Source organism: Musca autumnalis, unplaced genomic scaffold (assembly GCF_047663935.1).
Source record: "Musca autumnalis isolate F117 unplaced genomic scaffold, ASM4766393v1 scaffold_5, whole genome shotgun sequence".
Classification (NCBI taxonomy): domain Eukaryota; kingdom Metazoa; phylum Arthropoda; class Insecta; order Diptera; family Muscidae; genus Musca; species Musca autumnalis.
In genome coordinates this window covers 179,433,091-179,458,236 of record NW_027412088.1, presented here as the reverse complement: position 1 = coordinate 179,458,236, position 25,146 = coordinate 179,433,091, and the positions used below count along the sequence as shown (strand labels likewise).

Below are 25,146 nucleotides of genomic sequence, written 5' to 3'. Positions count from 1 at the left end.
ACTGCTTTATTTCGAAAATTATCTATACATATATCGTATTAATTGTGTATAATACTAACAAATGAAAAAATAAAAAAAAAATGATTTTATCGTTGAGACATCATAATAATAATTTTTGATAGATAAAAGTTGTGTTCAGAACCTGCAAAATATTACTACTTGCAGTAGTTTTCCCGTTTAGTGCTACAAATGCGTTCCCGTACTCCGAAATCTAGCAAGACTTGCACTTTTCTATAAACAAAAATAGCGCTGAATAACAAACACCCTCCTCTCCTGTTTTCTGCTATACAAATTTGGCATAGTAAAAACTAGAAGCATGGTTTATTGGCATCTGAATATGATAGCTGATACATTGATTTTGACATTTCTTCTGGAGTTTTTGCAATTTCCGTCATTTTATCATTCCATTTTTTAGGAAATTTGTATGGGAAAGAAATTTTCGACAATCCGTTCGTTTTTCTAAAATTACCATTAAAAAAGTACGGGAACACAATGGAAAATATCCTTGTAACAAATTAATTTAATATTTTTTCACATTTGGTCTGTTCCAGTACTGCAAGAAGCTACTAATTTTTACTATTTTTCCCGATAACATAAGGGAAAAATTGTTATCGTAGTAAAAAATAGTAGATTCTTGCAGGTTCTGGAAAAGAGCAATTGTTTACACATTTTGATACTAAAATTTTTTGTTGCAGCAATTGACCATCTACCTTGTTTATTGCGATACGTGAAAAGTGTTGCAAATTTTTGGTACTTTTTTAGGCAAAAACAGGGTTGTATATCATGAGTACTATGATTTCGATGTTGATTTCGCTGAAATCACGAAATGAGATGATTTAATTTTTGTATGCGAAATCATGATAAATTTTGCTTGATTCCGCGCGAAATCACCCCAGCGAAAAGTTTGCCTCCAAAGAGGCAGTTAAATGATATGTACAAGTGATTTGGAAGTGCATTAAATTATGCATTTTCACTCATGATTTTTACAAGGGAGTGACCCCGGAAAGAGGCACTCCATTGCACCGCATTTTAACTGACCCTTTGGCATTGCATTTTAACTGAACCTTTGGCACTGCATTTTAACTGACCCTTTGGCATTGCATTTTAACTGACCCTTTGGGGTAGAATAGGAGGCAGTCCAGAGCACGTGTTTTGAATAACAAAATAAAATGCATTTATTATTTGTGTAAAACAAAAATATTAATAACTTTATTAAATTAACATAAATTATGAAAATTCTCTATTGAATTCAATAGCAAACATGTGTGTTCCTTCGCTCTTTATTTAATCCAAGCTTAAGTGCTTTTGCTTCTTCTGCTAAATGGGTTTGATATTGTCTTCCCATCACCAGTTAAGATTCCGACATGTACTCCAACAGCACCCCATTGGGAAATTTTCTTCTCGTGAGTTACCGGAAAAATGTTCACAAATTAAATCTTATTTAGTTTGTATTAACAAATGTTTGGAAATGTTAACGCGATTATCTATTTTATTCCACTGCCTGTAGAGATGTATAAACTGATTTATGTACACGTAGGGATCTCTAACAACTGCTAATAAAATGTAGTGAACGGAGTGCCTTTTTCACGACTCCGTTTGCACTGCATCCGGATGCTGTTAAATTGTGAGGAATTGGAGTGCCTTTTTCACGACTCCGTTGAACTGCCTCCGGATGTTGTTAAAATGTGACGAATGGATGTGATTCTTTGGATTGCATCCAAATGCGGTTAAAATGTGAGGAATGGAGTACCTTTTTCACGACACCGTTTGAACTGCATAAAAACATGCCGTGAAAGAACTAGTCTACATTGCACTACTTCCAATTTATTTTGCTGGGACGAAACGCCTTCGAAATCACGAAACGACGCCGAATGTAAACCAAGCATAACTTATTTTTACAAAAATGCGAAAAAATTTGTCTTCCTTACTAGCTTCGTTCCCGTACTTTTTAATGGTAAAACTCGTAAAAGAGAGAACTGCAAAAAATTTGTTCTCACACACAAGTTTTTTGAAATAGTTCGGGAACGGAAAAATGGAAAATACGTCAAAAAAACTGGAACAAATGTCAAAGTCGGCGTATCAGCCAATCAGACGCCGGCAACCATGTTACTATTTTTTTACTCGCCCAAATGTGTCGTGTAAAAAGTTTTTAAAGAGAGCGTCATTCAGCGCCATTTTTGTTTAAAGAGAAGTGAACATTTTACAACTTTTTTGTGTACGGGAACGGTTTTTCGAGTAAAATGTGTAAAAGTCGTAAAAATTGTAAAAACTTTTTAGTTCTGGAACACAGCTACTGTCTGTGAAAAAATTATGGACAGCTGGGAGACAGAGTTGTATTTGAAGACAAACTGTCTGGTGTAAACGCCTAGTTATCGATATTTCCGAAAAATCGACAGTCAAAACTGATCGTGTGTACCCAGCATTATGTTTTTTGTTTATACCCCCGTTACACTTAACCGGATTAACCCAGTGGGTTTGGGTTTCAAATGTCAATTCCATAGCGCAAACGTCAAATAAATCCTCATTAAGTGGCCTAAGGCTATTGGTATGTTCCAGTACTGCAAGAATCTACTAATTTGTACTATTTTTTCCGATAACATAAAGAAAAAAATGTTATCGTAGTAAAAAATAGTAGCTTCTTGCAGGTTCTGGAACAGACCATATGTCTGTATTTTTATATATTTTATTTTTTTTATTATATTTTTGCAGGGTTAACATTCTTTATGAGGATTTATTTGAAATATAAGCAATGGAATTGACATTTGAAACTCAGTGGGTTTGTTAAATTCGGTTATATATAAACGTACTACAATCCGTACTATTATCAAGCCATTCTTGTTAGGATCTAGAGTCCTGTAGGAAAAAAAAAACACTAACCCCCAGTTCCAATTTTTCAATTCCTTTGCGTATACGTCAAATAAATCCTCATTAAGAAGGTTAACCTTGCAAAAGCCTATAATATAAACATGGCCTAATAGGCAGTAATATAAGGCAGTTATGACGCTTTTTATACCCTCAGCCTTTAGGCTAAAGAGGGTATTTACACTTTGATACGGCCAAAAATGTGCCTCATCGAAATAATGGTTTTAGACCCCAAGTATGTTTGTACGATATCCGTTTCAGACAATTTTGAGTCGATCTAGCAATGTCCGTCCGTCTGTCTGTCTGTCTGTCCGTCTGTCTGTCTGGCTGGCTGGTGCGCACGATAACTTTCGAACGGATCAATCGATTCGGTTCAAATTTTGGGTATCGAAAAATTTTGTCCAGATTTGATTTAAGTTCGAAGATGGGCCATATCGGTCCACTCCTTCAGGTACCTCCCCCACAAAAGTTCAAAAATGTTCGGAAAAATTGTCCGCACGATAACTCTTGAAGAGAGTAACCGAATTAGTCCATACTTTGCACATCGTGACATTTCTACCAGACATAGATGAGGTTCCAATATGGACCCTATTGGTTTACTCTTTCGGGTACCTCCCACACAAAATTTTGCTTAAGTGCAGTTTAAGGCCTGCTCTCGAATCGCTTTGATTTTTGTTGCAGCCACTTGTATTCACTACCCCCATTACGACGATATAATTCTTTTCAGGAGCAAGTCCATATATCCTCAGAAATCAGCACGAAAACTGCAAACAACCCATATAATACCATGTGTCGTAGTTGGAGTGCACGATAACTCTCGAACGGATCAACATATTTGGTTAAAATTTTGGGTCTTTCAATATTTTGTCCAAACTTAGTTTAAATTCGAAGATAGACCATATCGGTCCGCTCCTTCCGGTACCTCCCCCACAAAGGTTCAAAATTTTTCGCCAAGATTGTAGGCATGATAACTCTAGGAGGGAATAACCGAATTGAGCCAAACTTTGCAATTGGTAATATTACTTTCAGGCATAGATCGAGTTCTAATATGGACTATATCGGTCCACTCATTTGAGTACCTCCCACACAAAATTTGGAAAAAGTATAGTTTAACAACTCCTCTCTGATCTTATTAATTTGTGACGCAGCAGGTTGCACTTGCGGCCCCTGTTACGACGTTGTATTTTTTTTTTTCGTGGGAAAGTCCATACTTCCTGAGATAATGACCCAAAAAGGTCCAGAAAATCCTACCGGCACCACCTAAACTGGCTAATGTGTAAAATAACCCTTTAAGAGAGAAATCGATTTAGCTCAAACTTTGTAAATTGAAAAGTAAAATTGGAATATATTTAAATTCAGAAAATTAAGTACAACATATTTAATTATAAAGTCTGTAAGGAAAATATCCATAGACTAATAAAGAAAAAAAATATTTCCTACAGATTTGTATTAGGTCCGAATATGTACTACATCGGATCACTCCTATGGGTGCACCCTACCCAAAGTTAGGAAAAAATGCACTCGTCTTAGATCATTCTAAATTTTGTTGCAACATGTAGTTTTTTGCAGCCCTTTCTATCCTGGAAAATTTTCCCAAGAGCTAAAAAAAACCTACTGAAGTATTGCGTTAACTTTTTTTCTTGGGGTACGTGGCTGAGGGTATATCTCTGTCGGCTCAGCTGACTGATACTTTCTTACTTGTTTAGAAATAACTTGCTGCAGATTCAGGATCGGTTTCTTTCTCTTTAGTACCCAGCAAAAAGTTTGCATCCACGGAAGCAGTTAAATCACTGGTGCAAGTGTCACGAAGTGCTTCTTTTTCTATGAATTCCTCAGTGAATTTTACAAGGGAGCGCGCAGAAAGGAAGCACTCCATTTTGCTTCCGCAGCACGCAGTTAGGAAGCACTCCATTTTGCTTCCGCAGCATGCAGCTAGGAAGCACTCCATTTTTACAATTTTTACCACTTTTACGAGTTTTGCGTTCCCGTACACAAAATTTGTATGAAAATCGTTTACGACTTTTACCACTTTGTAAAGTACGGGAACAGGCCATTAATAAGACATTTTAATTTTATTCTTATAGGCCGTTTATATATAACAAGGTTAACCCAGTGGGTCTGGGTTTCAAATATCATTTCCATTGTATATACTTCAAACAAATCCTCATAAAGAAGGTTAACCCTGCAAAAAACTATAATATAAACGCCGTATTACTTTAATTTCATTTGTTGAATGAAAATTGAGTTTTTATCGTTTATACATAAAAGTGCTTGTTGGATGTAATCCAAATGTGAGGAAAAGGATTGCCTTTTTCATTAGTCCACTGGAAGCGCATCCATGCATGTAATGAAATCCTCACTCCAACTTGCACCACTTCCATTTTTTTTTGCTGGGTACGTTTACATTTACGAAATCAACTCGACAGGGCAAAGGCTACACGGTGAAATAAATTTCATTAAATTATGTGCTATTATACTATGTTTACATTTACGAAATCCACTGATTGCAACTGTCAATTCCTTTACGTATACACACGTCAAATGAAAACTCATCTGCAATCGATTGGATTTCATTTGACGTTTGAGCAATGGAATTGACAGTTGAAATCGAGTGGATTTCGTAAATGTAAACATAGTATTATAGTACGTTTATATATAACCGGATTTAACAAACCCACTGGGTTTCCATTGCTTTTATACCATGTTTATATATAACCGGATTTAACAAACCGACTGGGTTTTAAATGTCAATTCCATTGCTTATATTTCAAACAAATCCTATCAAAGAAGGTTAACCCTGCAAAAAGCTATAATTTAAACATGGTCCCAAGGCCTGGGTACATAACATGGCACAATTACCCAGGTAGTGGCATCGTAAAATTTTGAATATGTTATGTCAAAACTTTCTTTATGTTGTTGGGGAAATTACAACAAAAATAATTTTTTTATAAAGGGATTTGACTTTTCATATTCGATCAGCTGGTGTGATACCACTACCTGGTAGTTCTGCCATGGTACATAAGCAGCCTTTGTCTGATTTCCTTGTTTTACTGCTTCATTTCTGACATAACAACAATAAAAAAATAAAGAAGGCCGAGCAGGCGAGTCATCTTATGTACCCAGGCCTTTAAGGCCTGCGTACATAAGCTGCTCTGCCTGATTGCCTTGCTTTCCTGCTTCATTTTTGACATAATAAAAAAAAAGAAGGCCGAGGAAATTTCGAACTGGGTTGCACTCTTCTTTTTTATTCTTTTATCAAAAGCAAGGCAAGCAGGCGAGTCATCTTATGTACCATGGTACAAATACACAGGTAGCCGCATCTGCAATTTTTGGAGACATAAGATGTCAACATTTGACATTAATTCAATGCAATTGACACATTATGTTACCATCAGCTGGCATGATAATGCTACCTGTATTATTGTACCATGTTATGTACCCAGGCCCATGGTACAATTATTACAGGTAAAAGCAAGTGTTGTTGTACAACAATCGATACAACAACCACATAGAAATTTGTTGTTGTACGTAATACTAGTGTCATAGCCATATGCTCAAAAAATGTAAACAAATATAAAAATATAAACACATTTTGAAGGTTCATATTGTCTTGAAAAATTTCTTTTTAATTAAAAAAAGAGTTGAATGAAAAAAGTTAGATTTTCAAATTTTAACGTTTCAACTACATTTCTTCTTAACAAAGAGTTTTTAGCGGTATGTATTTCTCTTAATATAATATTTACAATCACTAATAATTGATTATTTTTCAGATGGAATCAATAATTATGAAGAAAGAGCGACGAAGGATGACAAAACAAAGGGGTTATATATCGCAACGGCCAAGATTTTTTGTGCTTGTTTAAGGAATACTTTTAATGCTAAATACTACATGCAACTTGTACAAAAAGGAATAAATTGCGCCGCGCCGCATATAAACACTTCGTATGCTATTGTCCTGTGTTGTTGTTGGATCTTAGAATGAGGTCATCAAAACCTATTGCTTTGAAAGAGGACGGCGGTCTTTTCTGCACCTTGCTATTAATGTTTGCACCCAATATAGATGGTGATGAGATCCAGGGCTTCATTAACCAATACACTCAGAGTGAGCTTCATTTTAGCTGTCCTTGTGGCTTTTATGACTGTACATTTTGCGGTGGATGATTTCATATTCCTCAGAGGAAGAACTACACTAAATCAGCTATGTAGACGTTTATCCTATCTCTCCACGCCATGGTTGTACAATAATATGCACATATTAGGTTCTATATGGAGGGTGTGAATATGTTTTGTAGAAATTTTTGTCAAAGTCCCTGTTTCACTCAACAGGTCTCCGACCTGTATACTGCAAACTTCTGTCGTCCATCACGGAACGTCCTGGTGCAGTCCTCGACTTATTACATAACTGTGTAATTAGGTGTTTGTGTTCGTTTACGTATACTAGCCATGGAAGCCAGCGTGGTGCAGTTGTAAGCACTCCCGCCATCAATTCCTAACCAGATTTTCATACATCTGCATTTTTGGCAGCTTTCATTTGCATAGTATTTCAGCCATGAAAAACTTCTATACAAGAGCGGCGATAGAAAATAGTTTCCATATCATTGAGCTAATATGAATCGGCTTGCATTCAGTGATATGAGAAAAGTCTCCCTTGTCCTTTTGGGGATGTTCTGAGAACATATATATGTATATGTTGGACACGGGAGTCCCATGAAAATCATTCCATAACATAACACTTCATTATAAATAATTTTTTATTTGTTTATTCAGGGCTCAGGTAAATACATAATATGGATTTTTTATGTATGACTGACGTTTTCTCCTGGTGTATATCTATTTCCTTTTCCTCACAAAGTTCTTGAAAGGATGTGGAATGGAAGGTAATATTTACATCTGGGGAACTGAACAAAGTTGCTTTATTACATAAATTTTCAATTCTTAAATATATGTACTTTATTACCATTCCATAGTCATAACGTTCGGCGAATGCACCACAAATGGTTCTGCATGGAAGCTCGTCCATTTTCCCTACTCTTCTCTATCCTCTGGTTAAAAGGGATCCCAACATGTACAGTTATTCTTCTTGAAAGGCGTGGATCTAATGGAAGGTTAAAATAAGCACCATTGTCCATCGTATCTATTATTTTTTTATATTTTTAATGTCCATCTGTTTGTATGTGGTTGATTTATTTTTTTTTTTATTTTGAAAACAACGTTTGACAAAAGGTATACACAGTGACAAAACGTCATATACATTTTGACACTAGTATTACGGGTGAATCTAATCAGCTGGGACTTGCTTTTACCTGTATTATTGTACCATGACCCAGGCCTTTAGGTCGAGTTCCATACTGGAGTAATAGTACGGTTACACTAGAGTTTTTTGCCGGGAGAGAGGATTTGTTTGACGTTTTGCGCTTTGGAATTGACATTGAAATCCAAACCCACTGGGTTTATCCGGTTAAATGTAACCGGGGTATAATTTTATTAAATTGCTATAGTAGGTCACTGGATTTAAGAACACCTATAAAATGCATGGTAGAACAAGAAAAGGTAGCAGCAATACCCAGCTGACTGAACTGGGTTGTAGTGTTAGTGTCAAATTTCATATTCATTTCTATTTCGAAGTGCATTAGGGATATATATTTTTTGAGAAAAAAAAATATATCATTCGGAAAAAACCATTTCCTAGAAAGACTTCTTCATATCAATGACATGTAACCTCCTCCAAGTTCGAACGATAAGCCGCGCAGTAAATCACCGCTTGTAGAGGCGATACAACGTTTGTTAATATGTGAGGTATTTTGTTAAAATTTAAAAAAATAAAGCCCTAATAAACATGTGCTTCTTTGATTTCTAAAACAAAACATTGAAACAGCATCTCCTTTTTCTATGAATTTCCAGCGACCCCAAACTTTTCTGCAAGAATTCTACTTTCTGCGAGAATTTATGCATTTAGTGGAATGATGTGGAACCATAAAAATTGAAAATGTAACGAATTTTCATTCATGTTTTCCAAAATATTCAACCAAATGTGAAAAATTATTAGTTTTTTAAATTCCAATAATTTATAGACATTTCCTTGTTTTGTTTACAAATACAACTGGCAGTAACGTTACAAACAAAAACAAATTCCTTTGTGGTTGTTGTTCGAGTTGTATTTGTTGTAGTATTAAATTTACCTTGTATTTGTTCTACCATGTATAAAATGGGAAAGTTTTTAGTGCAAGTTTGCGTGTGGCATAAAGGCCTGCGTATGAAGAATGTCAAAATAATGTCGATGGTCAGTCTAGCACGATTTCAACATGGCGACGTCAAATTTATAGGCGAGGGGTATGAAGTAGTGAAACCCATGTACATGGTTTTCTGTGTTTGTTGTGTTGCCTCTTCTTGTTCTTCGTTGCAATATTTTTTCTTCAATTTTCTTTCATTTTTATTTTCTCAAGCAAACGTTAACAACAAAACAAACATAAATATATTTAATAAAAACATTTAATTAATGAAATAGTGAAAATTTAACTATTAATATTAATTTAATTATTAATGTTAATTATTTTGTGTTGTTTTTTGGTTTATTTATGTCTTTTTTTGTTTTTATTGGTATGAGAAACACAACAAACGCGAATGGTAAAATAAAGAGGACACGCAAAGATCTTAAATTTCACTTAACGTGTGTGGACATTAACGAAATTTGAAAAGAAACTTTAACGAAATTGGTTTCATGAAACCTTGCTAGTCTGACCATCGACATAATGGAAAAGTTTCGTATGAAAGTTTCAGCGTGTGGCTTTAGAGTAGTGACAGCAACGCTGAGCATTGATTGTTTTCCAGCATGAAATTATCGGCGTCCAAGCAAAACATGTAACAACGCTCGAATGTTTATTAAGCGGGGTACCCACGATCAGTTTTGACTGACAGCTTTGCTCAAATAATCGATTGCTTGATAGTGTGGCCGTTAATTTTTGCAAGTCATCAGTCAACCACAAAATATTTTGTGGTTGCTGGACAGTAGACACTTACCCTACGTTTACAAATGACAGGACAGTTGATTTCATGTATTGTTTGTCAAAATCCAATAATTTATAGACATTTCCTTGTTTTGTTTACAAATACAACTGGCAGTAACGTTACAAACAAAAACAAATTCCTTTGTGGTTGTTGTTCGAGTTGTATTTGTTGTAGTATTAACTTTACCTTGTATTTGTTCTACCATGTATAAAATGGGAAAGTTTTTAGTGCAAGTTTGCGTGTGGCATAAAGGCCTGCGTACATAAGCTGCCTTGCCTGATTGCTTTGCTTTCCTGCTTCATCTCTGACATAATAAAAATAAAAGAATAAAGCAGGCCGAGCAAATTTCGAACTGGGTTGCCCTTTTTTTTATTCTTTTATCAGAAGCAAGCAAGGTAAGCAGGCAAGGCAGGTTATGTACTCACCTCTTTAGACATAGCTCTAAAGCCATACGCTGAAACTTTCATTCGAAACTTTCCCATTATTTTGGCGTTCATAGATCGAGTTCCATACTAAAGTAATTTTATGAAATTACTGTATTGGGGAACTCGACCTAAGTCCCGGTCCACACTAGAGTGAATTTCACTCTTTCACTCTTCTATGTCCCGGTCCACACTAGCGTGAATGTCATTAAAAAATTTCATGAAATTAGGTGTTCTTAAATCGAATTCCCCACTACAGCAATTTTATGTTTTTACTCTACTATGGACGTCGATCTAGATACGCATAATTTCATATCAAAATTTCAGTGAAATTACTCTAGTGTGGCTCGGGACTAAAGGTGTGAACAGAATGAAATACGCCGCTTTTTTCACGCTAAGCTTCATGTAAAAGATTAAAGGCCAAGTACTACCTAATTCAAATGCTGCCTAATTCATTTGAAGTAGGTAGCACTTGGCCTTTAGTCGTTTACATGAAACTGAGCGGCGTATTTCATTGTGTTTCTACCTTAAGAATGTCAAAATAATGGAAAAGTTTCGTATGAAAGTTTCAGCGTGTGGCTTTAGAGTAGTGACAGCAACGCTGAGCATTGATTGTTTTCCAGCATGAAATTATCGGCGTCTAAGCAAAACATGTAACAACGCTCGAATGTTTATTAAGCGGGGTACCCACGATCAGTTTTGACTGACAGCTTTGCTCAAATAATCGATTGCTTGATAGTGTGGCCGTTAATTTTTGCCAGTCATCAGTCAACCACAAAATATTTTGTGGTTGCTGGACAGTAGACACTTACCCTACGTTTACAAATGACAGGACAGTTGATTTCATGTATTGTTTGTCAAAATCCCACAACTTGCCTGTGTGCGTCCCGACAACTGCAAAAACAGTTGTAAAATTTTGAATGAAAATCATCGATTTATGTTTGTTTTCCGTTCACATATTTTGTTTTTGTTCATGTTCTTTTGTTTTCAACACATTTCAATTATTATCTAATACCAAGTTTACACTTACGCTCCAAAATCCACTGGATTTCGCGAAACCCTGAAATACATCCCGGTGTTTACACTTAATTTTTGTTGATTTCAAACATATCACAATAATCAAGGTAGACGTATATGCGCAGCTGATCGAACATGAATTTTCAAAACAAGCTGTTGTAAATTGAATTAGTTATCAAGAAAAAAATAGGACAATATAGAACTTTACTGCTTTATTTCGAAAATTATCTATACATATATCGTATTAATTGTGTATAATACTAACAAATGAAAAAATAAAAAAAAAATGATTTTATCGTTGAGACATCATAATAATAATTTTTGATAGATAAAAGTTGTGTTCAGAACCTGCAAAATATTACTACTTGCAGTAGTTTTCCCGTTTAGTGCTACAAATGCGTTCCCGTACTCCGAAATCTAGCAAGACTTGCACTTTTCTATAAACAAAAATAGCGCTGAATAACAAACACCCTCCTCTCCTGTTTTCTGCTATACAAATTTGGCATAGTAAAAACTAGAAGCATGGTTTATTGGCATCTGAATATGATAGCTGATACATTGATTTTGACATTTCTTCTGGAGTTTTTGCAATTTCCGTCATTTTATCATTCCATTTTTTAGGAAATTTGTATGGGAAAGAAATTTTCGACAATCCGTTCGTTTTTCTAAAATTACCATTAAAAAAGTACGGGAACACAATGGAAAATATCCTTGTAACAAATTAATTTAATATTTTTTCACATTTGGTCTGTTCCAGTACTGCAAGAAGCTACTAATTTTTACTATTTTTCCCGATAACATAAGGGAAAAATTGTTATCGTAGTAAAAAATAGTAGATTCTTGCAGGTTCTGGAAAAGAGCAATTGTTTACACATTTTGATACTAAAATTTTTTGTTGCAGCAATTGACCATCTACCTTGTTTATTGCGATACGTGAAAAGTGTTGCAACTTTTGGTACTTTTTTAGGCAAAAACAGGGTTGTATATCATGAGTACTATGATTTCGATGTTGATTTCGCTGAAATCACGAAATGAGATGATTTAATTTTTGTATGCGAAATCATGATAAATTTTGCTTGATTCCGCGCGAAATCACGAAACGACGCCGAATGTAAACCAAGCATAACTTATTTTTACAAAAATGCGAAAAAATTTGTCTTCCTTACTAGCTTCGTTCCCGTACTTTTTAATGGTAAAACTCGTAAAAGAGAGAACTGCAAAAAATTTGTTCTCACACACAAGTTTTTTGAAATAGTTCGGGAACGGAAAAATGGAAAATACGTCAAAAAAACTGGAACAAATGTCAAAGTCGGCGTATCAGCCAATCAGACGCCGGCAACCATGTTACTATTTTTTTACTCGCCCAAATGTGTCGTGTAAAAAGTTTTTAAAGAGAGCGTCATTCAGCGCCATTTTTGTTTAAAGAGAAGTGAACATTTTACAACTTTTTTGTGTACGGGAACGGTTTTTCGAGTAAAATGTGTAAAAGTCGTAAAAATTGTAAAAACTTTTTAGTTCTGGAACACAGCTACTGTCTGTGAAAAAATTATGGACAGCTGGGAGACAGAGTTGTATTTGAAGACAAACTGTCTGGTGTAAACGCCTAGTTATCGATATTTCCGAAAAATCGACAGTCAAAACTGATCGTGTGTACCCAGCATTATGTTTTTTGTTTATACCGCCGTTACACTTAACCGGATTAACCCAGTGGGTTTGGGTTTCAAATGTCAATTCCATAGCGCAAACGTCAAATAAATCCTCATTAAGTGGCCTAAGGCTATTGGTATGTTCCAGTACTGCAAGAATCTACTAATTTGTACTATTTTTCCCGATAACATAAAGAAAAAAATGTTATCGTAGTAAAAAATAGTAGCTTCTTGCAGGTTCTGGAACAGACCATATGTCTGTATTTTTATATATTTTATTTTTTTTTATTATATTTTTGCAGGGTTAACATTCTTTATGAGGATTTATTTGAAATATAAGCAATGGAATTGACATTTGAAACTCAGTGGGTTTGTTAAATTCGGTTATATATAAACGTACTACAATCCGTACTATTATCAAGCCATTCTTGTTAGGATCTAGAGTCCTGTAGGAAAAAAAAAACACTAACCCCCAGTTTTTGTAAAATTTTTTATTCTTCTCACACGAATTGTCAATTTTTGTAGATCGATTTACTCACTTTAGCGCAAATGTAGAGCGCTGCTTTTTAAATGAGGAATCCTTAATGATATATGGAACGGTTATACGAAAAATTAGATGTGTATGTCATCTGGGGGCTGAGCTATTAATGCCTAAATTATTACGAATATAGACGAACGAACAAAAATAAGTTACAAAAACTGGGGGTAAATATTTCGAACTGGGTTGCCCTTTTCTTTTTTATTCTTTTATCAAAAGCAAGGCAAGTAGGCGAGTCATCTTATGTACCCAGGTCTTTAGTCGAGTTCCATACTGGAGTAAAATAAAATTACTTTTGTATGGAACTCGATCTATGAACGCCAAAATAATGGGAAAGTTTCGTATGAAAGTTTTAGCGTGTAACATAAGAGATACTAAAGTAATTTTATGAAATTACTGTATTGGGGAACTCGACCTAAGTCCCGGTACACACTAGAGTGAATTTCATTAAAAAATTTCATGAAATTAGGTGTTCTTAGGTTGAGTTTCCCACTACAGCAATTTTATGATTTTACTCTTCTATGGAACTCGATCTATAGACGCATAATTTCATGTCAAAATTTCACTGAAATTACTCTAGTGTGGACTAAAGGTGTGAACGGAATGAAATACGCCGCTTTTTTCGCGCTAAGTTTCATGTAAAAGATTAAAGGCCAAGTACTACCTAATTCAAATGCTGCCTAATTCATTTGAATTAGGTAGCACTTGGACTTTAGTAGTTTACATGAAATTGAGCGTGAAAAAGCGGCGTATTTCATTGTGTTTCTACCTTAATGTCCAATTTACATTAGTCATTTGGAGCTGTTTCGTCATTTATTTGCTAAAACAGGCAAAATTTTGCGTCATTTACCATACAAAAATAAATGACGATAGCTGCGTCATTTATTCTAAACAACGCACGAAAACACCATACTATTATAAGCAGCCCAGTTTTTTTGTCATAAAATACCAAAAAATGCAACTGTTTTATGATGTCTTTGTTTATTTGTGTGTTTTGTAGAAAAACAAAAATACTCAAACGATGACAAAAGTGAAAATAAATGGTTAAACAACTTGCAAAAATTATGTTTTTTTGTTTTTGGAATTAATTTGTGTTGTGAAATTCCTATTTTTCAGAATAAATATATTGTGTGCGTGTGTTTGTGTTATTGTATAAGTGTGTATGTGCGATTGTGTGTGTAAGCAAATGACGCAAAAAACAGATGTAAATACACTTCATTTGATTCTAGGATTTCGTAAAACGAAATCATTTAATGTGCATATGTAAATTGGACTTAATACCCCGGTTACACTATTGAAGGTTAACCCACTGGGTTTGATAGATCCAGTGGGTTAATCTTTGCTGGTTACACTTAGCTTTTCGAGGATATAAACTGTCAGCTGATGTTTGTTTACGTATACATACAAATTAACTAATAAAGTCGTGTGTTACACCTTTACAATTTCTCGTATGAGATATCGTCCCCTCTTTGCTCATATTGGTATATTTTAAACACAGGGATACATTTTTGTATCATGGCATTAATTGTACTTTTTGTTAAAAAGTGTCTAATGAAAAAAAAAAAATAATTTTATGATTTATTAACTCCATAAAATATCATGCGACCAATCGTAAACGTGTAAAACACGACAAACACAAATATCGAATACAACACTGCATTTTGGTGGATTTGTTCCGGATTTAAAATAAACCCAGCCATGAGAGGATTTACTTTTTGTATGGCAAATCTGGTCAGATTTGAGCAGATTAAGCAAATAAATCCTCATGAAGTGGGTTAACCCGGCAAAAAGCTGTAGTGTAACCGTGCTAAAGAATGCCAATATAATAGAAAAGTTTCGTATGAAAGTTTCAGCGTGTGGCTTTAGAGTAGTGACAGCAACGCTGATCATTGATTGTTTTCCAGCATGAAATTATCGGCGTCCAAGCAAAACATGTAACAACGCTCGAATCAGTTTTGACTGACAGCTTTGCTCAAATAATCGATTGCTTGATAGTGTGGCCGTTAATTTTTGCCAGTCATCAGTCAACCACAAAATATTTTGTGGTTGCTGGACAGTTTGACAGTTAAGCTGAAAACACATACAACGTTTGAGTAAAGTTTTGCGTTGGGCGTTGGCAAAAAAAAACAACAACAACAGGGCGATGCCGACACAAAAGTCCGGCGTTGATGTGTTTACCGGCATATATTTCAAATGAAGCTGAAAACAGATACAACGTTTGATTAAAGTTTTGCGTTGGGCGTCGAGAAAAAAACAACAACAACAGGGCGACGACGATACCAAAGTCCAGCGTTTATCTGTTTGTCGGCATATATTTCAAATGAATTTGAATTTTTCGGAATCATGCCCAACAGTGTAAAAACGACCAAAACGACACAAAACTTTACCCAAACGTTGTATCTGTTTACAGCTTGAATTTGATTTTTTCGGCATCATGCCCAACAGTGTAAAAACGGCCAAAACGACACAAAACTTTACCCAAACGTTGTATGTGTTTTCAGCTTTACCCTGCGTTTACAAATGACAGGACAGTTGATTTCATGTATTGATTGTCAAAATCCCACAACTTGCCTGTGTGACGTAGGCGTCCCGACAACTGCAAAAACAGTTGTACAATTTTGAATGAAAATCATCGATTTATGTTTGTTTTCCGTTCACATATTAGCTGTGTCTGGTTACCCTAAAATTTGTACCAATTGTTGCTGGAAGTCGTCTGTTAACACAAAAAACCAGCAAAAGAGAGCGATTCGAGAGAGACATTTTGACAGTTCTTTCACTGAGAGCTTGCAAATTCTTGCTGGACAAATTTCTTCTAGCAAGGCACTTGCAAGCTCTTCTTCTTCCTGAAAACAATCAATCAGCCGTTTTTAGTTTTTTGTTGATTTATGTTTGAGAACATTAAAAACAATTTTATTGTGGAAATAACATAGTCTAATTGTATTGTTTTATGGAGAACAAATTTGTAAAGTGGAAAAATATTTTTTTGTTTCATTTCTTTTTTATTTTTAATAAAATACGTGTTTGCTTCCTTTGTTGACGGACAAATTGTTCTTTTTTGGCAAGTCAGCTGATTGCTTGCTGGTTTTTGCTGGGAAGGTGTCTATTTACTTTTTACAATTTTCTAGCAAAAGAGAATAAAAACCCCCCTCTCTGAGAAAGTTCTTGCTGGACAATTCTTGCTGGGAAAGTAACCAGACAGACTTATTTTGTTTTTGTTCATGTTCTTTTGTTTTCAACACATTTCAATTATTATCTTACTTATTTTTACAAAAATGTGAAAAATTTGTCTTCCTTATGGCCCCGGCACATACGGTACGTTGTGCGTTGCGTCACGCGTCAAAAGCAACAACCACATGAAAAAAATGAAAGTGATGCCAAGTTTGTTCTTAAAGTTTTCATGTGGTTGTTGTAACGCGACGCACAACGTACCGTATGTGCCGGGGCCATTACTGTCTGTGAAAAAAGGTGTGTTCGTTTACTCAACAATTTGTACAAATTTGTACAAGTTCAGTAACTTCTTGTAATCGGCTAAGGTCTTTTGCATTGTACTGTAAAGTAAACGAACAACATCTAGTAACAATTTGTACAAATTGTAAGTAAACGAAAACACATAAAATGATGGACAGCTGGGAGACAAACGACAAATTTATGTATGTGTTAGTAAATCAGAGTTGTATTTGAAGACAAACTGTCTGGTGTAAACGCCTAGTTATCGATATTTCCGAAAAATCGACAGTCAAAACTGATCGTGTGTACCCAGCATTATGTTTTTTGCTTATACCCCGGCTACACTTAACCGGATTAACCCAGTGGGTTTGGGTTTCAAATGTCAATTCCATAGCGCAAGCGTCAAATAAATCCTCATTAAGTGGCCTAAGACCATGTTTATACTATAGCCTTTTGCAGGGTTAACCTTCTTTATGAGGATTTGTTTGACGTATATGTAATGGAATTGACATTTAAAACCCAGTGGGTTTGTTAAATCCGGTTATATATAAACGTACTATAAGGCTATGTTTATATTATAGCCTTTTGCAGTGTTAACCTTCTTTATGAGGATTTATTTGAAATATAAGCAATGGAATTGACATTTGAAACTCAGTGGGTTTGTTAAATTCGGTTTATAACAACCTGGTGTCGATTGTATATGAAAACACAAGTGAGGTTTGATGTAGACTGCCTGACGGGCAAATTGTCTCATTGTGATCTTATCTGATAGTTACCATAACTTGTTAGAATGGAGATCACCCCTTGTGATCTTATCTGATGGTTATGTAACGCGTTAGATTGTAGATCACAAACTGAGCGATTTTATTGAATTTTGTTCTAGCTTAAGTACAAATCGTGAGAAGAAATAGTAGGGCGTAAATATATTAGTAATAGTTTACAGTTGCATAAAATGGTATATTGAAAGTAGTAATTAATGAGTTGTTTTACAAGAGTAGTAGAATTATTTACATGGTTGCATTCTGTCAGTTAACTTTAAAATACAATGAATCAATCACAATGGGAAATTGGAATATTTACAAACTCACAATGACAAAGGTACAAAACTATGAAAATTGTTACTATCGAAATGTAGAGGGCATGAAAGTGTAATCATTGAAATATAGATTGCTTCAGGTTATATAAACGTACTACAATCCGTACTATTATCAAGCCATTCTTGTTAGGATCCAGAGTCATGTAGGAAAAAAACACTAAATATACTTATTTATAATATTTATTATTTATATATTTATAATCACACAATACTTTATTACAAAAACTTACGAATTTTTGTATTTTTCAGTTCTTCTCCTTGGCTCAAGGACCCACAACAAGGTTCAACATTTTACGCATTTCTCAATTACTGCCGAAGCCCACATTGGTGGAAGACGTCCAATTCCCGCTAATCCACAACGTGTGGGACGCTTCCAATTGTTCAGTGACTCATTGACTAAATTCAGTGATCGTTGTGTCAACACTGTTGCCGAAGCTGATGATTTACCCAAAACAGAGATACAAGTTATGTGGGTTGCCCCAGAAGCTGGTTCAGGATGTGTATCTTTATCAGCCATGGTATATGAGGGACCACGATCGTGGTATTCCGATGATGGTCAGTTGACTCAGGTTATTTGTGAAAAGAAAGTTGATCACACAACCATACAAAAGGAGTGTTGCGCCTGTGATGAGGCCAAGTATAGCGTAAGTCTAACATTTGTACAGAATTTTGGAATAATTATCATTAACTTTTCTCACAGTTTATTTTCGAGGGTATCTGGTCGAATGAAACCCATCCCAAAGATTATCCCTTCGCCGTGTGGCTAACCCATTTCTCGGATATTATTGGAGCTTCCCATGAAACGAATTTCTCTTTCTGGGGTGAAAATCACATTGCCACAGACGGTTTCAAGTCGTTGGCGGAATTTGGTTCTCCCACTGCTTTGGAAGCAGAGTTAAGAACCAAGGGTCCCAGACTACGTACCCTCATTAAGGCTGCTGGTCTTTGGTATCCAAACGTGAATGCAAATACATCTTCAACCTTCCGTGTGGATCGCAAACACAATAAAGTTTCAATGGTATCAATGTTTGGTCCATCACCTGATTGGGTTGTGGGTATCAGTGGAGTGGATTTGTGCACTGCCGATTGTTCATGGAAAGAATCTATGGATTTCGAGTTATATCCATGGGATGCTGGTACTGATAGTGGCATCACCTATATGTCTCCAAATTTGGAAACCCAACCACGTGAACGTATGCATCGTATTACTCCCATGTACCCTGAAGACCCTCGTGCTCCATTCTATAATCCACAAACTAAGACAATGAAGCCTTTGGCCAAATTGTATATCAGACGGGAGAAGATTGTTTCAAGAAACTGCGACGACGATTTCCTACAGGCCTTGCAATTGGAAGTATCAGATGATTCTGAAGATCAGGATACCAGGGGTGAGATTAGAATTGCAAATAAACTAAAACTGATATTTAATCTTAATTTTTTCCTATGTCCAGTTGAATGTCAAGTAACTGATTACACTCCCTGGGCTCCTTGCTCGGTTACCTGTGGTAAGGGTATACGCATGCGCACCAGACAATATGTAAATCCCGAAAAGGCAGAAATGGCCAAATGCTCCAGACAATTGGTGTCCAAGGAAATGTGTGTTGCCGCCATACCAGAGTGTGGGTGAGTATCCAGAAGGAAAAAAACGTGGAATCCAAGGTCCTTAAATTTTTCTTTCCTATAGAGCCCAACAAGATGAGGAAGATGAGGGAGAAAATTTGGCAAATTCCTCCTCTTTGGTCAATGAAAACGGCGAGGGAACTGGTATTTGCCAAACAACACCCTGGAGTGGTTGGTCTGAATGTTCTGCCTCTTGTGGTATTGGTATTACCATGCGCACCCGTACATTCCTTAACCACTTGGGTCGTAAACGTTGTCCCCACATTAGCGTTGTGGAAAAACAAAAATGTATGCGCCCCGAATGTACTTTCGAAGAAGTTGAATTACCCGATCCCATGTGTCCGACAACACAATGGAGTGATTGGAGTCCTTGCTCCGCAACCTGCGGCAAGGGTGTAACTATTCGTACACGTTTGTTGTTGCTGGAGGAAGGTAGCGTTAAAGAAGAGTGTACCAAGCGCATGGAATTGAATCAACAGAAGGAATGTACAGTGGCTCAAGATTGTAACATCAATTTTGAAATGGCCAAGGGTGAGTTCGGGAATATATTTTCAAAGAAACGGTCTAACCTCTAAAATTTTATTGCAGAAATTTGTGCCAGCCGCTTTGATAGCGGTCCTTGTCGCGGCAGCTATATGCGTTACGGCTACAACAAGGACACTGGACGCTGTGAAACCTTCACCTACGGTGGTTGCCGTGGCAATCGCAATAACTTCTTAACTGAAAATGATTGCATGAACACTTGCGGACGTTTGGCCACTTCTCAGCAAACACAAATAACTACATCGCGGCCAGCGCCATTGCTTAATATTCCATCATATCGCCCCTACAATACCGGTGTCATTACTGGTGTCAACAACAACAACGATGATTCAGTGCCCGAAGGTTGCATAATGTCCGAGTGGTCTAATTGGTCGGAGTGCAGTGTACGCTGTGGTCTTGGCTATTCAGAACGTTATCGTTACGTAATTTCAGAACCTAAAAATGGCGGCCAACCATGCCCCAAGCGTACCGTCAAGAAACGTCGTTGCACCATGACAGATTGTTAAGAAGAAGTCTATCGGTGGAGCTTTTGTATAAAATTCTCGTCTCTGCAACTAGAGAGATGAGAGAATTTATTTTTCTTCTTGTTGAGATACTACAAATTGTAATTATTTTTTGTGTGTTTTTTAATTCAATAAAGTTTGTTTTTTAATGGAACTAAAGTGTGAAAAATATAAACTGTTTTTGCAGTTGTCTGGACGCCTACGTCACAGGCAAGTTTTGGGTGTTGACAAACAATACATGAATTCAACTGTCCTGTCTTTTGTAAACGCAGGGTAAAGGAACACTTTTTGAGTAAAAGTTGTAAAACTTGCAGATTCTTGCACGTAAAGGAACAAAGCTAGATTTTGTATACGTCAAATGAAATCTCATCTAAAATCCATTGGATATCATTTGACGTTTAGCAATGGAATTGACAGTTGAAATCGAGTGGATTTCGTAAATGTAAACCAAGCATTAGTATAACTACAGGTCGTGGTTACACCTTTTTCTGGTAATTGCCGTACGTTATGTCATGTTCACACGAGCGTTTCAATTACGTTGTTCGCCTGTCGAACGACGTACACGAATTAACCCGTTTCCACGACACCATTCGTAATTAACAGAAACAAAATTTCCTTCATTTTTGTTTCCTTGTTTATTTCCTTCATTTTTGTTTTCACAGAATTTTGTGTGGGGAAATAAGTAATTTATTCGTAGTTATGGGTCGAACCACGAATAGAGAACGAACGACGTGCCGTGGAAACGGGCTATTAGTGTACAAGGTATTCCAAACATCTGATAACGTAGAGGTGTTATCATTCTAACGTGAACTAAATTTCCATAAGTCCGTGTTTATACAGGGAAAGTTGATGGAAAGAAAATTGACTTTATGGGCGAGGGAGTAGAGAGGACATATCAATAAAGAGGAGCGGGCTTTGAAATTAATAAAATATATTCCATTTATTAAAATCAAATTATTTTTTACAAAATTGAACCTAAAGAAGAAAACAATGGCAAAACAAATGAAACACCAACACGAGTATCAAGTGAAAAGGAACTACAAGAAACGGAGGAAACTCATAGAGAACAACAGCAATCAACTTCCTTGGAAAGTCAGTTGGATGAATTGGACATAACCAGTGAAAACTTTAATCCTCTACGATGTCTATACGCCAATGATTTTCGGGTAACAGAAAAGCAACCAAAAGTGATCTATCAAAACATGGCAGCTTTTGAAACAGCCTTAAAGAAGGTAGGTGTATGGGATGTGGGCAAAAGACCTAAAAACCAAAAACAAGGTGACAATTTTAGTGGAACAAGTAAGGACACATCTAAAACTACTTTGGTGGAAGAAGAGAAAAGCCACAGACGTTTTCAGGAACATCAAATGGCAATAAGGACCAAAGCGAAAATTAAAAATAAACATACCCGAAATATTTTAACACAAATGAAAAATGATGAGGGTCCATTAAAGGCCTTAAATGGTTATATTGCATCAGGCGAGAGAGTTCATGTGAAGGTTAGAAAGGAAAAAGGCATACGGGGTTATGTAGAAGGTGTTTTAAAAATTTACGATCGCCATTGGAATCTTCTACTAACAGAAGTTGAAGAATGTTATACACAGCGTAAACATACATTTTGCCAAGATAACATTGTTTTGCCCACAAACCAAAATCCCAATGTTGATTGTTCCCAAAGGCTGCACGAATTGGGTATTAAGTTACCCAAACAAATTGTAAAAAGTCTAAATCGCAAAACAGTTGAAATCAAAAGGTTTCTACCACAAATACTACTGCGAGGAGAACATGTAGTATTAGTCCACTCAATTAAGGAAAAATCCAAAACTGCGTAATTTAGTTAAGTTTACATTTATTTGCTATTATGAAATAAAACAGTTTTAATACAAATTGTTACAAATATAAAAACTTTGTAAAAAAGATTAAAATGGAGAGAAAACAGAGGAAGAAAACGCCAGCGTTCTATTACTATTCTTGTGCTGCCTCACCGCCAACACCAAATACTTGGCGTACTGCTTCGAAATTCTTAATATTGAATACCCGGCAACGGGGAGGTTTCTCACCACCAAAGGCCAATGTAAAAGGATCCTCGGGACATTGCTTCATACACTGTAAACGGCCCATCTTGAAGTCATGTGAGTATACCGGTTTGATTTCAGTTCCATTGAAATTCCAAATCTTTAAGTAGCCCTCTGTGGAGGTTGTGGTCAAGAGGTTTTTCACCTCTGAATTAAAGCAAATGCCTGAGATTTCCTCATCATGGGCCTTGTATGACCACAATAATTTTTTGGCTTGTCTTTTGTCGGCATAATGCAGCGAACCATCATTGGAACCAACAATAAAATAGTTGGGATCTGTGCAATTCCACAATACCTTTTCCACTTCTCCGGGGGTGTCCCATTTAACAAATGAGGCATTAACAAATTCTGGATCACGGCAGTCGAAGAGACGCACCACACCATCAGCACTACCAGTCAATATAGTTTGGGCCTCACTTGGATGGAATTCAATGGAATGAACTTTTTCCTCAAAAGCTGTTATTGTAGTATGGGGTTGTCCTTCATCCATGTCCCACAAAATAAGGGTTTGATCTACCGAGCCAGAGGCCAAAATATGTTCATAGTGGTGATTCCAGGATAAATCCAAAACTGCATCTTTGTGGCCATAAGCCTCTTTTTGTTTTTTGCGACTACCCTTCGAGCCCAATTTGAAGGTGGGTTCAATGGAATCTTGTATATCCAAATCCCAGACAGTAATAACAGGATCCATACAACCAATGGCACACATATTGCCTGGTTTATCACTACCTGGATCGTGGTTCATCCATTCAATGCACAATGGGAAACTGGGCAACAAAAAGTCATGATGGGTATACAAACTCTCCTCTTCTTCGTTGAAAACCCACACTTCCATATTGGCAGCATCATCTTGGACATGACCCACCAGCAGTAAGTTATCTGTGGGTTTAATAATTTCATCTTCAGCCTCGGAGTCATCATCCTCATCGGGCAACTGATGATCAGGGTCAACAATATTACCAATATCCGCCACTCGAATATTACCCTCAGCATCATAGTTATCAAAACCAAATTCATCGTTAATGCTATGTCTTCTATCAGCCGCCGGTAATTCTTCATCGTCTTCATTATCATCATCGTCATCTTCACCAGCTTCGTTATCTACATCCATACCATTTTCATTCTCATCGTCGTCATCATCATCCTCCTCACCTTCGCTACCCAAACGGTCTTTGGTTTCTTTTATAACCCGAGCCAGCTCATCTTGCGTTAGTACAATTTTGTCGGGTCTCTCTTTGGCAATTCCGCGAGGCACAAAGCACAGGGCTGGTACAAAGTCAATGGTTGCCTCTGCTGGTCCCTCTTCCTCCATGTTTGTTGCTTTATACCAAATCTATGTGGTAAATGGAAGGATATTTAATTTGTTGCACTTTTCTTTTACACCGAAAGAGAATGTAAACACGTGTTCCCCGTCGAAAGTCAGATTAAGAAACATCAATTAGTGATGACATTTCGTTGTTTTGGTTGTTGAGACCGAGTAGTGTTGTATTTTTTAACGAGTTATCGATTTTTTTTACGTTGTCTATCGAAGATAATAGGGAGGAACGTAGTTAGTGCATGTAGTAACGTAGCCAAGTGATGGGTATAGCTCCAAAGTGAAATTATGCGTCTCTAGATCGACTTCCATAGTAGAGTAAAATCATAAAATTGCTGTATTGGGGAATTCGAGGCTTAACTCTAGTTTAGTAAAAACTCTCCGATTTTCTTGAAATTGTTTGCAGTGGTAGATATATGCTCTGTTCCAGAACCTGCAAGAAGCTACTACTTTTTACTACGATAACATTTTACTTTTTTACAAGTACTGGAACAGACCAATTGTTGCGCTGATCACGGGAATATAAAATTTTCTTGGGGGACGGACCCGGTTACCCGGTTATTTGACCCGAAAGTCCGGATACCCGGTACCCGCTTCTGAAAATACCTGTCCAACAGGTGGTGACATGACTGGGTTATTTTTATCGGTTATAGAAGTTATAGCAAAAATATCGATTTTTGGACCCGGGTTTTTTCATAAAACCCTCAAAAAGTCGAAAAGAAGTCCATTATGGGTGCTCAACTAATTCATAATATGTTATAGCTCATACTTTAACCTTTCCAAAATGGTGCTATTTGTTGTTATATCTTCTTTGGATCCAGAGATAATGACCTTATAATCTTCACATCCCGGTTCTAATGGGTTCATTTCTTTAGAAAATGCTCAACCCAGCAAAAAGTTTGCATCCGCGGATGCAGTTAAATCACTAGAACAATTGCCGCTGGAGTACATCTTATCCTATGAATTCACCTATGGATTTTACAAGAGAGCGCGCAGCTTCATCATCCAAATGGTCTTTCATTTTTCCTCCTACTTCAGTTCAGATTTCCAAAAAAAC

At 36.3% G+C, this 25,146-nt stretch overlaps 3 protein-coding genes across 5 annotated transcripts in view; 2 read left to right on the top strand and 1 right to left on the bottom strand.

The window, feature by feature from the left end:
• Window positions 1-20,868, top strand: part of fat-spondin (extracellular matrix protein f-spondin) — a 52,156-nt gene extending 31,288 nt beyond the window's left edge. For all 3 annotated transcript variants that reach the window (XM_073990277.1, XM_073990278.1, XM_073990279.1), the window contains exons 3-7: window positions 18,283-18,677; window positions 18,734-19,421; window positions 19,485-19,656; window positions 19,718-20,184; window positions 20,242-20,868. In XM_073990277.1, coding sequence (XP_073846378.1) covers window positions 18,283-18,677; window positions 18,734-19,421; window positions 19,485-19,656; window positions 19,718-20,184; window positions 20,242-20,702 — 2,183 coding nt within the window. In that variant the 3' untranslated portion in view covers window positions 20,703-20,868. The remainder of the gene's footprint in view (window positions 1-18,282; window positions 18,678-18,733; window positions 19,422-19,484; window positions 19,657-19,717; window positions 20,185-20,241) is intronic.
• A 778-nt stretch (window positions 20,869-21,646) lies between these two features.
• Window positions 21,647-22,604, top strand: LOC141386854 (U7 snRNA-associated Sm-like protein LSm11; the record flags this gene model as incomplete). Its single annotated transcript, XM_073955759.1, has 1 exon — window positions 21,647-22,604. A coding segment is annotated over one exon (885 nt), but the record flags the coding sequence as incomplete, so codon positions are not given.
• Window positions 22,532-24,238, bottom strand: LOC141405666 (periodic tryptophan protein 1 homolog). Its single transcript, XM_073990275.1, has one exon. It carries the CDS (start codon window positions 24,084-24,086, stop codon window positions 22,665-22,667), a length of 1,422 nt encoding a protein of 473 aa, XP_073846376.1. The 5' UTR covers window positions 24,087-24,238; the 3' UTR covers window positions 22,532-22,664.
• Between the last annotated feature and the right edge of the window lie 908 nt (window positions 24,239-25,146).

Excerpts from the sequence above, each read along its gene's own strand:
- LOC141405666 (XM_073990275.1), bottom strand. The coding sequence starts at position 24,086 with ATGGAGGAAGAGGGACCAGCAGAGGCAACCATTGACTTTGTACCAGCC.